At 38.5% G+C, this 15,170-nt stretch overlaps 1 protein-coding gene across 8 annotated transcripts in view; it reads right to left on the bottom strand.

Moving 5' to 3' along the window:
* The window catches only part of NUP98 (nucleoporin 98 and 96 precursor), a 118,819-nt gene that overhangs the window by 11,888 nt on the left and 91,761 nt on the right, over positions 1 to 15,170 (bottom strand). For all 8 annotated transcript variants that reach the window (XM_045038799.1, XM_011286593.4, XM_011286592.4 and 5 more), the window contains 5 exons: positions 11,649 to 11,806; positions 10,581 to 10,724; positions 8,519 to 8,661; positions 2,755 to 2,976; positions 319 to 560 (listed from right to left, as the gene is read on the bottom strand). In XM_045038799.1, the coding sequence (XP_044894734.1) occupies positions 319 to 560; positions 2,755 to 2,976; positions 8,519 to 8,661; positions 10,581 to 10,724; positions 11,649 to 11,806 (909 nt within the window). The remainder of the gene's footprint in view (positions 1 to 318; positions 561 to 2,754; positions 2,977 to 8,518; positions 8,662 to 10,580; positions 10,725 to 11,648; positions 11,807 to 15,170) is intronic.

Below are 15,170 nucleotides of genomic sequence, written 5' to 3' on the forward strand. Positions count from 1 at the left end.
TATTTCTATGGTATTAGTTATAATATCTCTTTTAATTTTGGTGAATAAAATTCCCTAAGTACACGAAGAGTTTAACATAATTCATGCATATCAAGCATATCCTTGGCAAATGGTGACGTAACAATATTGCTGTCAACCTATCCCTCTAGCCCCTCCAGGCCACGTTTCCTCTGCACAGAGAACTCTTGCAAAGTGTAATCTGATGCAAGACCTCAAAGTCCCATAGAGAATATCATCTCTGGCCAGACTAATCATGGCATTCAGAGACTGGAAGAATTTGGGGTAATTTCAGGAGACACGGGCCCTAGAAGGACTCACCAGAAGCTAAGTGCCTGATGATGAGTTTGTGGCAGCGGTTCCAGTGTCCAGCTTTAAACAAATAGAGGGCCTCCAAATGCTTGTCAGATTCCATGTGTGCTCTCACTGCTTTGGCCTCATTAATCCACTCAGCAGGCACACAAAGCTTTTGGGTCAGGAAAGTCTCCTTAGCCCAAGACTCAGGGGTCTCCAATAGTTGGCAGTGCCGGGTAAGCAGCTCTCGAACAGCATTCTCACGCACGCTGCAAGAAGAAAGACAATGCTGAATAAATTCTATCTTCATTGATGGAGAAGACTGCCTCAGACAACGCAGAGTGATCCATGGGATAGTCTCTCAAACTGCAAGTCTTAACCCTTACTGGACTTCAAACTTCACTTAAAAAAAAAAAAAGTCACCATATCTACATTTATTTTTTAAATGAAATAGTATCTAAGCACGTTATATTTTCATGATCAAAAAAGTCTGAAAACTAATACTCTAGGGAAGGTTGTCTAGGGCTAAGAAAAGGCTTTCCCTTTCTTTTCCTTATTTTCTTTCTTGTAACAGGAGATCAAGGACTAGGATAGGAGAATGCTATTCTGCACAGAGCAGTTGTTTGCAGTTCATTCCCAACCTTCTTCCTTCCTTTTCTCCCATACGGTCAGTACAAGTAAACGAAGTAGTTTTTAAAGGTAAGGCCTCTTCCAGGTCCTTGTTTGCTTTTTTTTCCCCTTCAAAACTACCAACTTTCCTAATTCATTTCTCTCTACCTCTAGATTTAGGCTACCCTCATTCTTTCTGACCTCAAGTCCCCTTAGAGTCCTTATCTATCTGGGCCAAAGGACCAGCCATTTAAATTTCAAATCAAAACAAGTATTCTCATTTTAGATTCTTTTCTCAACACCTTTCAAGGCTTTTCGAGGACCCCCCAATCTCATCTTAACTGTTTCTTTTAAAAATTCTTTATCAGGGGCACCTGGCTGGCTCAGTAGGGGGTGGTGAGTTTGAGCCCCATATTGGATACAGAGATAACTTGAATAAATTAAATAAATAAACAGAAATAGGATCTGCTTGAGCCTACTCTGAATCATCAGTTTTATTAGCCAGACTTTTAACTCTGAAATTCCCCATGAATTTATTTAAATAAACTCAAAGGAAAAGCATGAAATAATTTTGCTTCCTGGTAAGGGAGAAGAGGAGAAATTCCTTTAAGGGAAGGCTGTGCTAGATGCTTTATACTTCTACTCTCTTTCTGTAAAAAAAAAAAAAAATTGAATTAAGCAATCTCAATGCCCATCATGGGGCTCAAACTCATGACCCAAATGAAGATCAAGAGTCACACACTTGGCTAAGTCAGCCAGGTGCCCTAACTTTTCCTCCTTTAATCCCACAACCACCTTTGATTAGATACAGATTAATATTATGATTTTATAGATAAAGAGTAAGCTTTACTCCAGGTCAAAGTGAGTACATGATGGATCTAGAACTGAGGCAAGTCTGACTACAAAACTCAACTCCTTTTCACACTGTATCACATGACAGTTAATGCAGCATAATGATTAAGAGCACAGACTCTGGATGTCTTGAGTTGGAAGACTGCCATTTACTAGCTATGTGACCTTGAGCAAAAGTTACTCTCTCCCTGCCTTGGGCTGCTCATCTGTAAAACAGAGATTGTAAGAGTGTTACCTTATAAAGTCATTATGAGCACTAATTTTGATATAAAGTATTTACAACAGAGTGTATATCCATATAAAAGTACTATGCAACAAAGTACTATATAAATGTTTTTATTACTAGTGTAATGCCATGCTACTACCATTAACAGAAAAAAAATCTCCATCAATTTATCTCATTCACACCATGGGGAAAAGGCGATTTCAGGATAGAGAACCAAATCCTAACACACCTAAGTAAGGATATATTGGTAAATATGATGCTACCAAACTTGAGGGGTAGGCGTGGGTGGATGGCAAGGGAAGGCCAGAGAGGGAGAAAGGCAACAGAGAGAAAAAGTCAGGGGCGCTCCCTGCCAACTGATTATATCACTTCACAGATCCACTGAGGCAGCTCAGCAAGTATTATTTCTGCATACCTAAACATGCCACATTCAACTGAATCTATGTCTGTGTTAATGGGTTGCCCCATGTGGATATACCCTTCCTCTTCTACTTAATTATTTCCTGTTCTTGTCTAAAGTTTTCCATGATCACTGCAGTTCACAGAGATCTCTCCTGAGAAACAGCATTATTTGGCACTAAACTCAAGACAGTCTCACTTCTAACTTGTTCACGTGAATACAGAGACAGCTGTGGACTGAACGGTCTTAAGGTTTATCACAAGGCTGGACCGAAAATACATTCTAGACGCTTACTTAATGAATTAAACCCTAAGAGACTGATTCTTTGCCCCTGTAGCCCTAGGTGTACCTCGTGGGTTCATGACATCTCACTCACCTTGAGTTGTCAATATGCAGGAAGACAAAGATGGCCCACTCCCAGAGGCCCTCACTTTCCAGTTGGCCAGCAAAACTGGCCTGCAGCACACCCTCACACTGGTCTGAGAGATGAGTATAGTTAAGAGCCCGCAGCACCTCCCACAAGTGCCAGCTTAGGCGGTAATCCAAAGGATCTGCTGTTACGCTTCGAGGCTCCAACAGCTGGTTGAGATCATAATGTCTGCAAAGGAGAATGTGCGGAGTGTTACCACATCAAGGCAGCAGACCACCTGCACTGAACAAATCAACTGTTCTGGCTATGGCTTAGGAGATAATAAAGGCAGGCACCCTAGAACAGAAGCGTTATAGACCACATGGTCTCCTTCTGAGATTGTGCTGTATCAATCTACTTCTAGGTTCAGCCAGATTACAGAGCCTACCAAAAATGAAGGCAGCTCCTCTTCTGTGGCTGTGGGATCTGACAGGTATGCTGGTATTTGTTTGGCCTAGATATTTATTGTCCTGGTACACAGAGTCTTCATAACTCTTACTCTTCATTCCTTTGCTTTAGTGTTGATACCTTTCTTAACCATTTAAAACACATAGTTATCTTAGGATCTTTCAAACTTCTCTATTATATGGAGCTGTCAGAGTGCTAACTCTCCAACAGCTAACTAGTCTTCATAATGGTTATTTCCTTCTATGGTTTATAATTTTTGCCTCTGATTTTGTCTACAGTGGGGAGTATTTTTTATATAAGGACATTCAGGTGTCCTGGGTTTCTAAAGTGTCCCTATACAGACTTTTACCTTTTCTTCTGCTGGGAGCCCAAAGATTTCAATGGTCCTAGACTAGTTAATGTGTAAAGTTCTTAGCTTGCAATTCCAGACCATAAGAATAGTAGAAAGTAAAATCTCATGCTTCTAAGTTTTAGAGCTTAGACTACCAATCAATAATTTTCCTTTTCACCTAAGATCCAGACATTTTATAACTTTTTAACACTTCTCAGGTAATGAACAGAATTTTTCTAGACCAGTGTTGTCAAACTGAACTTTGTGGGATGATGGAAATGCTCTGTAATCTGTCCTGATCAATGATAGCCAATAGTCAATACAGGTGCCTATCAGACACTTGAAATGTGGATACTATAAATAACTTAATTTTAAGTTTTACTTATATATTCATATGTGAATAGCAGCTATTATATTGGACAGTGTATATTAGACTATTTGTGAAGGACAGAGTGTGGCTTTTATGTAAGGTCTTAGTCCACAGCAATTCTATCTTTACTGAGAACAAGGTTTACTATCTCCTTCTGGCGCTGGTTTCTCTATTTCTGGCACCTTGAGATATCCTTCTTTTTCTTTTTTTGACATAAAAAAAAAACTGACATACAGTAAACATAACATATTTAAAATGCACAATTTTCATTAAGTTTCAATATATGCACACACTGCGAATTTACCACCAAGGTCAAGATAACACACTCATCACCTCCAAAAATTTCTTTATGCCCCTTTGTAATCCCTCTCTTCCTGCCTCTCCTTACACCCTCTCTTCCTGCCTCTCCTTACACCCTCTCTTCCTGGGCAACCAGCTTTCTGTGATTAATCAGTTTGCATTTTCCAGAATTTTATATAGATTAGAGTCATAGAGTAGGTATGCTTCCAGGTACTTTTTTGTCTCACCTCTTCCAAAACCAAGTAAAATTATCCTGCGATTCACTATGCTAATTATGTGTATCGATTGCTAAGTAGCATTCCATTACATAAGTATACCACATCTTGTTTACCTATTCAGCTGTTGGTGGAAATTTGGCTTGTTTCCAGGTCTGGACCATTATAAACAAAACTGCTATAAACATCTGTATACAAACATGTTTTCATTACTTTTGGGTTAATGCCTAGGAGTGGCATGACTGGACCATATGCATGCAGGTACGTCTAACTTTTTAAGCCAAATTGTTTACCACAGTGCCAATGTCATTTTACATTTTTACCAGCAGTGTATGAGAATTCCAGTTGCTCCACATCTATGACAACACTGGGTAGTGTACATCTTTTTAATTTCCAGTCATTCTAATAGGTGGGTAGTGGTATCCCATGATGGTTTTAACTTGCATTTCCCTGTTAGCTACTGATGCTGAACATTTTTTCGTGTGCTTGACATCCAGGTCTTCTTTGGTAAAGGAACTGTTTAAATATCTTGCCTATTTTAAAAATTGGGTTGTTTTAAAATTGTGTTATTATTGAGGTTCTTATTGTTTTATTTATTTATTTGCTTATTTATTTACTTGAGAGACAGAGAGAGAGAGAGAGAGAGAGAGAGAGAGAGAGAGAGAGAGAGTCTGAGAGAATCAATCCCAAGCAGGCTCCACACCCAATGCGGAGCCTGATGTGGGGCTTGATCCCAAGACACTGGGATCATGACCTGAGCCAAAATCAAGAGTCAGATGCTTAACTGACTGAGCCACCCAGGCATCCCTACTATTACAGAGTTTTAAGAGTTCTTTATATGATCCGGATACAAGTTCTTTATCAGATATATGAATTGCAAGTATCTTCCTCCAATCTGTGGCTTGTCTTTTCATTCTCTTATGAAAATGAACACTAGCAGTTTTTTTAAAAAGTTTATTTATTTTATGTTTGAGAGAGACAAAGGGAGAAAATGTGTGTGCGTGCGCATAAGCAGGAAGGGGGGAGGAGAGAGAGAGAGAGAGAGAGAGAGAGAGAGAGAGAGAGAGAGAGAGAGAGAGAAAATATCCCAAGCAGACTCTGCACTGCCAGCACAGAACCCAACACGGGGCTCAATCTCATGAACCGTGAGATCATGACCTGAGCCAAAACCAACAGCTGGACGCTCAATGGACTGAGCCGCCCAGGCGCCCCCAGTGACTAGCAGTTTTTAATTTTGCTGAAGTCCAGTTTACCATTTTTTTCCTCTACAGACTGTATATTTAGTGTCAAAAAAATCTTTGCCTAACTCACAGTTGTAAAGATTTTCTGGTTTGTTTTCTGCTTTAAGTTTGAAATTTAGGTTTCTGATTCATTTTGAACTGGACACGTAATAGAAATAAGCAGTAAAACCAAAAGCTAGTAGACTATCAAGAAAAAAAAAGAGAAAAGACACATATTACCAACATCAAGCAGGAGAGAGACACAGATCATACATACAGTTTAAAAGGTTAATAAGGAAAAATGTCATGAATAACTTTATGCCAATAAACTTGGTGACTTCAATGAAACAAATTCCTTAGAAGAAGCAAATGATCAAAACTGACTCAAGAATAAGCAGAAAGCCTCAACAGCCTAGTAAAGAAGTTGATTTCATAGTTTAAAATTTTTTTAGTGTTTATTTTTTAATTTTTTAATGTTTATTTCTGAGACAGAGAGAGACAGAGCATGAGCGGGGGAGGGGCAGACAGAGGGGGAGACACAGAATCCAAAGCAGGCTCCAGGCTCCCGCACAGAGCCTGATGCGGGGCTCGAACCCACAAACCGTGAGATCATGACCTGAGCCGAAGTCAGTCGCTCAACCAGCTGAGCCACCCAGGCGCCTGTTTATTTTTTGAGAGACAGAGCATTGAGTGGGGGAGGGTCAGAGAGAGAGGGAGACACAGAATCTGAAGCAGATTTTGAGTTGTCAGCACACAGCCCGATGCGGGGCTTGAATCCACGAGTTGTGCAATCATAGTCTGAGCCGAAGTTGGATGCTTAACCAACTGAGCCACCCAGGCACCCTTATTTTATAGTTTAAAAACTTTAAACTTAATAAAAATGGAAAACTTCTGCTCTTCATTTTATTAAGAAAATGATGGGCGCAGAGTGGCTCAGTCGGTTAAGTGTCTGACTTTTGATTTTGGCTCAGGTCATGATCTCATGGTTTGTGAGATCGAGCTCCGTATTGCGCTCTGTGCTGACAATGCAGAGCCTGCTTGGCATTCTCTCTCCATCTCTCTCTCCCCCACCCCTGCTCATGTAGGTACATGTGTGTGCACACTCTCTCTCTCAAAATGAAGAAAAAGAAAATGAAAAAACAAGCCTTTATATTAGGATGATTAAAAAAAATTAATGATAAAGGACTAATATCCAGAATATATAAAGAAATATTGCAATACAGGAACTCTTTTAAAAAACAGGCAAAAAAAAATGTGAAGAGATACTTTAGCAATAAAATATATAGACGGTAAATAAGCACATGAAAAAAATGCTCAAAATCATTAGTCACTAGGGAAATGCAAATTAAAGCACTACTTCAGTTATTTCTATTTTACCACAATATAAACCTATATGATCCTCTAACACAGTTACTCACCTAATACCTAAAAGTATTTAATGAATTGAAATGAGATATGAGTGATTAGTTGTGACGGAAAAAAAATCCTGTAGTGTTTCTGAGCATGTGTGCCAAGATAGGTCTGCTGAGAGAGTTTTAATTAACTGATTATCTATAATAATAGCAAGTGTTTATATACTGCTGGAGGATAAATAAACTACTGTTTCTTGTTTAAAAACAACACTGGGGCATCTGCGTGGCTCAGCTGGTTAAAGCATCCAAGCCTTGATTTTGGCTCAGGTCATAATCTCACAGTGGTGAGATGGAGCCCTGCATCAGGGTCAGGGTCAGGCTCCAGAGCTGGGTTTGGAGACTGCTTAAGATTCTCTCTCTCCCCTCTCCCACTTCCACTTTCTCTCAGAAACAAAACAAAAACAAACATCAATAACAACACACACATAATGAGATGCCACTATATACCCACCAAAATGGCAAAATTAAAAAAAATAACAATACCAGGGGTGCTTGGGTTGCTCAGTCAGTTAAGCATCTGACTCTTTATTTCAATTCAGGTCCATTCATGGATTGGGCCCTGTGGGCCCTGCATCAGGTTTCATGCTGAGGGTGCAAAGCTTGGCATTCTCTCTCTGCCCCTCTGCGTCACCCCGTTCTCTCTCATAAAAACGAACAAACAAAAAAAACTTTAAAAAACTCACAAGAAAAAAAATTTAAGTTTATTTATTTATTCTGAGAGAGAGAGAGAGAGAGAGAGAGAGAGAGAGAGAGACAGAGCCTGATGTGGGGCTTGATCTCACGAACTGAGAGATCATGACCTCAGCCCAAATCAAAAGTTGGAACACTTAACCCACTGGGCCACCCAGGTGCCTTGACAATACCAAATTTTGAAGAGGATATGGAGCACCCAGAGATCTTAGTGGGAATGTAAAATTATGTGAATACTTATGGATATAAATGTTCATGGCATCTTTATTCATAATAACCCAAATCAAGAAAAACTATCCATCCACAAATAAATAAATTATGCAACAAAAATCCTTCTAACACACACATTAACATAGATAAATCTCAAAACCATTATATGAGTGAAAAGATAACAGAATGATCCCAATTATATAAAATTCTAGAAGAGCAAAATTTATCGTAACAAAAACTCAGTTCGTTGTCTGGATGTTGGGGATTGATTGCAAAGGGGCATGAGGGAACTTTTTGGGGTTAATGTAATTATTATCTTGATTGTGATGACAGTTACATTATGTTAAAATGAACACTTCATTATTTGTAAATTGTATCTTCTTAAAGTTGATTAATTTTTAGATTTCTAATTCTAGTTCCAATGTTTTTTGCATTCAACTACTATAAATTATACTTTGTTAATTTATACAAACTTAGGCAATTTGGCCTCACATCAAAAGGAAAAGATTCAGGATAGAACTTCCTAGGGCTGATTAAGCCCTCAAGTGACTATCATGAGTGGCTCTCTGACTTACCTGTCACTGTAGAGTTTTAGAAGGTGAAAGCAGACATCTTGAAGTGGTCTCTGTGAGTTTTTCTCCTCCTCTATCACACAGCCAGAGCCTTCTAGGTATGAAGGAAGTGGGGAGCAGGCATAACTCTCAGCCTCAGAAGAATTCTGAAGGGAAGAATTTGATACAACAGTACATCAGCTGCTACTGTGTTTCATTAGATGTGATCCTGTCTCAATTATACTACTTACACACATGTATTAAGAATGATGACACCCTGGGACGCCTGGGTGGCTCAGTTGGTTAAGCGTCTGACTTTTGGCTCAGGTTATGATCTCGCAGTTCATGAGTTTGAACCCCAAGTTAGGCTCTGTGCTGACAGCTCAGACCCTAGAGCCTGCTCTGGATTATGTGTCTCCCTCTCTCTCTGCCTCACCCCCGCTTGTGCTCTCTCTCAAAAATGAATACACATTAAGAAAAAAAAATTTAAGGATAGTAACACCCTAATGGAATGTGTCAAGGATCTTAAACTTAATTTTGAGTGGTGACATAGCCCCCCTGTCTTCAAGGGACTATCAAAGACTTTGGATAGCTCTCACTAATCCTCCTACCTTTCTTGTCACAATTCTTATTACATTCAGTTTCTTTAGTGTTCTCTTTCTCCTGACATGTTTATCAAAGACAATAAACATGGGCAGTAAGAAAAAAAAGCTGAAGAAATTATGGCTTTAAAAACATTAATAATGGGGTGCCTGCCTGGGTGGTGCAGTCAGTTAAGAGTCCGACTCTTGGTTTTGGCTCAGGTCATGATCTCACGGTTCATGGGTTCAAGTCTCAAGTAGAGCTCTGCATTGACAGTGTGGAGGCTGCTTGGGATTCTCTCTCCCCTTCTCTCTGCCCCACTCCTGTTCGCGTGCTCCCTCTCAAAATAAGTAAATAAACATTAAAAAAATATATAAAAACATTAATAATATTTTAACTCCAACACTGTCAAGGCATATGAAATATGATGATATTCAGAGGCAAATTTTTCAGGTCTGGTGATTTAGAACTATACCAACTTGAGGTTGGGCTGTATCTCAAGGAATTCCCAAAGGAATAAGACAGCATTAGGAATAAAGAAAAACCCTCTCTCATCTGGGGGCAGGAAAACAGCTTTAAGAAAGTCAACTGTGGATGGGAATGCAAGCTGGTGCAGCTACTCCAGAAAACAGTATGGAGGTTCCTCACAAAATTAAAAATAGAACTACCCTACGACCCAGCAATTGCACTACGAGGTATTTGTCCAAGGGATACACATATGCTGTGTCGAAGGGGCACATGCCCCTCAACGTTTATAGCAGCGCTATTGACAATAGCCAAAGTATGGAAAGAGCCCAAATGTCCATTGGTGGATGAATGGATAAAGAAGATGTGGTATATATATATATATATATATATACAATGGAGTACTACTTGGCAATCAAAAAGAATGAACTCTTGCCATTTGCAACTACGTGGATGGAACTGGAGGGTATTATGCTAAGTGAAATTAGTCAGAGAAAGACAAATATCATATGACTTCACTCACGTGAGGACTTTAAGATACAAAACAGTTGAACATAAGGGAAGGGTAGTAAAAATAATATAAAAGCAGAGAGGGGGACAAAGTATAAGAGACTCATGGAGAACAGACAGAGTTACTGGAGGAGGTGTGGGAGTGGAGATAGGCTAAATGGTAAGGGGCATTAAGGAATCTACTGAAATTGTTGCACTATACACTAATTTGGATGTAAATTAAAAAAATAAAATTAAAATTATAAAAAAAAGAAAGAAAAGAAAGAGTCAACTGTGGAAACATCATACTAAATAAAGTAGAAGCAGACACTTGGAGAAGTTTAAAAGTAACCCGGTCTAGAGGCAGGAGAAAAGGAAAGTTTCCCATCAGATTTCCTGGGTCCATTTCAATTTTAGAGTCCTTTCAAAAAAAGGAGTTAAGAAAAAGTATTATGAAGTGTAACTTGATGGATTTTTTCTCTGCAGTACTTTTCTGGCAAAATGAGAATGCCCCCCATGACACTTGGTTGGCTCTACTGGACACAAATACCTGAAATGCTTCTTCGTACATGCTGAGTGCCCTGGAAATGGAGGCTGTCGGTGGAAGCAAATACCAAAGATGGACAGCGAGGGAGCGTTTCCAGTCCAACTGTGAGCACACGTTGATTTGCCTCTCCTCGGAAACCTGCCATACCTGCAGGAAACAAAATCATCATCATAGCTATGTGTTATACATCATCTTGTTACTCAGATCTGCAAGTCACTCACTTATTCCAGTAACACTTTATTTTTTAAGTAATCTCCATGACCAATGTGGGGCTCAAACTCACCACCCCAAGATCAAGAGTTACATGCTTTACCAACTGGACCAGCCAGGCACCCCTATTTAAGTAACATTTTAAATGAACTAGATTAGCAGTGTTAATGATCCAAATATAAAATACACAGTTCTTTGGGGGCAGGGTGGATTTAGACAACAGGTGCTCTGAAATGAAAACCAGAGAGTGAAGAGGAGGTCTTCTCACTGCCCACAGCTGATGTCTTATAAAACTTTAAGATGTGCATAAATTCTGACCACTATTTCATTTTTGGAAAGTGATTATCAAGATGTCAACCAGGCAGGCAGCAAATGGAGAACTGGCTTAAAATAATTATGGTATATCATCCACAAAATGAACAGAAGTGGCTTTTAAAAAGAGTGATAGTACACAACATGGAAAAATGTCCATATACATAAGTGTACTGCTATGTATAATTGATTTTATTTGAATGTACACACATGTGTAAATACACACATATATACACACATATATGTTGATATAGAGTTAAAATATGTCTGGAAAGACAGACTACAAATTATTTACCTTGTTTACCACTATGATAAGGGATAAGGTGAATTTTAATGTTTTAATTTCAATATAACCAGTTTTTGGTTTTGTACATGTTGTACATGTTGTACCTTTGTAATCTGAAAATACTTCACTAAAATTAAAAAACAAGTTGCTTAGTTATATGTGTAACAGTGTAAAATTTACAAAGATAGCTCTTTCCCTTAACCTCAAGCCATCTTGAATTTATGAGAAAATCTATGCAAATGTACGAGAAAAGAGGAAAGTACCGGTTTTCCAGCCAACAAGGCAAAGATCCGCAGTCTCTCGTCCTGGATGAAAGAGTTAGCCTGGAGCTGATGCCAATCCACCAGCTGCATGGTAAGCAGCTCCCGGATCGACTGGCTGCCCACCAACTGGGATAAAAGAAGGGCAAGACGATGATCACCTACAAGAGAAACAGAACTCTAGTGATCACTGAGGATTTACAGACTTGGGGAAACACTAGGTATTATCTTATTTCTTCTAGCCCTCAGGAGGGAGAACTTGACACAGTGACTGCTTTCTGCAGTAGTAACAAAATACTGACCACCACCATACCATTTTCTGCCTGGGCAGAAAATATTCAGAGTACTTTAACCTAAATTACATAGACTGTACAGTATACAGAGTTCAATTATAGATCTACTATTACTTCTGTGACCCTTCATCTGTAAAATGGAGGAAAGTATCATCTGATTCAAAGGCTTACAGTGAAAACTGAGATGACATAATTGAAAACATGCCCAACTAGAATGGCACTGAGGAATGGCCAACTGAAAGCTAGAGGAAAAGCGTATGTGCGTGGTATAAAAAGAATCGCTGAGTCTTTCACTCTCATAGGTCCAATAATCTTTTTTACTAAAAATTAAGTACAAAGGGCTGAGGCAATAAAACGATTCTAATTAACCAGAATGTGAGGGGATAGAAATTCCAGTTTATGAAAACTTCCAGTTAAGATGTAAGTTAAGAGAAAAATGCTTTGTTTCACCCCTTCTGACAAACCTGGTAAAGTCAACAATCTTTCTCCTTTTGTTTGTACATATGGGTCAGTGCTTACATGTCTATATAAACTACCATTCTATCAGAAACTGAGGCTCTCATCTCAAAAGAGTTTCCTTCACAAACGAGAGGGGCCTGAAGGAAAAAAAATCATGCATCAGGAATACATTTGGAAACGTGCCAGGCCAAGTGGTCTCTCTGTATATAGGTAATCAAGGCATGACTGGACTATGATTCAGGCAGTAAGTGCTGTAGCTCACTTGACCATGAGCTGCTAGTATTCTAGGTGAAAAATACTAAAAGGAAAAAAGAAAAGATTATTTCTGTGTATCTACAGAATCCCAAAGAGGATTTACTGGCCAGGATTTATAAATATTCTGGGTCACCAGAGATGGTCAAGTTCAAAGCTTGATATAATCCATTCATTTAGATCCTCTCTTTGCTTCCATCACACAACCAACCAATCAGCTTCTGCCCATCCCTGACTTTTCACATAGATTTTCCCATTGATGAGGACATATACGAAGCACGTAGCAGGATCCTAGGGTACTTCCTCAAGTCAATTTTAGTGTATGGTGCAAGGTAAGAATACAAATTAATCTTTTGCATGTGAATATCCAACTATCACAGCATTATCTATTGAAAAGACCATACTTTCCACATTTATTTATTTATTTATTTTTTTTTAAATTTTTTTTTTTCAACGTTTTTATTTATTTTTGGGACAGAGAGAGACAGAGCATGAACGGGGGAGGGGCAGAGAGACAGGGAGACACAGAATCGGAAGCAGGCTCCAGGCTCCGAGCCATCAGCCCAGAGCCTGACGCGGGGCTCGAACTCACGGACCGCGAGATCGTGACCTGGCTGAAGTCGGACGCTCAACCGACTGCGCCACCCAGGCGCCCCCATACTTTCCACATTTAAATCATCTTGGCACCTTTGTCAAAAATCAACTGAATCTAAGTGGAAGGGTTTTATATTCAAGTCTCACTTCTATTCTACTCTGTTGTTCTATGTTCATTCTTATACCAGTACCACATTGTCCTGACTGCTGCAGCTTTATAGAAGTTTTGAAATTAGGAAAGTGTTGAGTTCTCTGATTTTGTTCTTCTTTTCAAAGACTGTTTAGGTCTTTTACATTTCCAAATAAGAATCAGCCTGTTAATTTTTGCAAAAATGCCAGTTGTGGATTTTGATAGAAAATGCACTGAATGTACAAATTAATTTGCGGATAACAGACATCTTAGCAACACTGAGGTTCCCAATCTACCAGTGGTTCTCAATCTGAGTGGTTCTGCTCTCCAGGGAACACTTGGCAATGTCTAGAGATAATTTTAGTTGTCACAACCAAGGGTAAAGTACTCTTATGGGTAGAGGGCAGGGATGCTGTTAAGTATCTTGAAATGCCCAGACAGCCTCCACAACAAAAAATTACCAGCCAAAAATGACAAGAGTGCTGAACTGAGATGTATTCCATAAATGTGGAATGTGTTTCCCCATTTATTTAGATCTTTATTTCCTCAGCAATGTTTTATAATTATAGTACAAGTCTCATTTTTGTTACATTTATTCCTTAAGTATTTTATTCTTTCTGACATTATTGTGAATGCAACTGTTTTTCTCACTTCATTTTTGGATTGCCTGTTGCTAATACATAGAAATAAACTGTATTTTGTATACTAATCTTGAATCCTGAGGTCATGCTGAACTAGTTTATTTAGTCCCATTACCTTTTCTGTGGATTACTTAGGACTGAACTATATACATACAGAATCATGCCATCTTTTAATAAAGACAGTTTCATCCCTTCCTTCCTCATATGTATGGCTTTTTTGCTTCTTTTCCTTATGTGATTACACTGGCTACAATATTCACTACAATGTTGTACAGAAATGGTGTTCCCAATCTTAGGGTGAAATTGTTCAGTCTTTCCACATTAAGTATGATGTTAGCTATAGTTTTTTTGTACGTGTGCTTTGACATCTGGGTAATAATGTCATCATAGAATGAGTTGGAAAGTGCTCCCCTCTATTTGCTGAAAAGAGTTACAGAGGATTGATATGACTTCTTCTTCAAACACATGATAGTGTTCACCAGTGAAGACATCTGGATTAGCTTTTCTGAGTGAAGATTTTTAATTACTAATTCAACTTCTTTATTTGTTACAGATATATTTAGATTTTCTACTTTTTCTTGAATTAGCTTTGGTAATTTATATCTTCCTCGGAATTTGTCAATGTCACCTAAGTTGTTTAATTTGTTGACACAGAATTTCTCATAGAATTCCCTTTCCTGTAGGGTTAGTAGCATTTTTGTTTGTTTTTTATTTTCATTCCTATTTGTTGGTAATTTGTCTCCCTCCCCGCCCCCCCCCCATGATCAGTGTAGTTAAAGGTTTGTAAACTTTCTTAATCTTCTCAAAGAACTAATTTTTGATGTTACTGATTACTGTTTTTTTCTTTTTATGTTGCCATTTTCATTGATTTCTGTTCTAATCTAGTATTTCCTCTCTTCTTCTACCTTTTGGTTTATTTCTTATTTTGCTGATTTCTTAAGGTAGAAGCTTAGGTTATTGATTTGAGGTCTTCTTGTTGGGTATATATCAGATAACACTTATAATGTTCACAAATTTTATGTTCTTGATATTGTTTAATTGTTCTATCAATTATTAAAAGTGGAGGTAGTAAAGCGAAAGTTTTTAGTAAGCTGAAAGGTCAAAAGTTTAACCTTAAAGTAAGAAAAAAAAAAGGAGGAAGAAGTAGAGTTTATGA

This window comes from Felis catus, chromosome D1 (genome assembly GCF_018350175.1).
Source record: "Felis catus isolate Fca126 chromosome D1, F.catus_Fca126_mat1.0, whole genome shotgun sequence".
NCBI lineage: Eukaryota > Metazoa > Chordata > Mammalia > Carnivora > Felidae > Felis > Felis catus.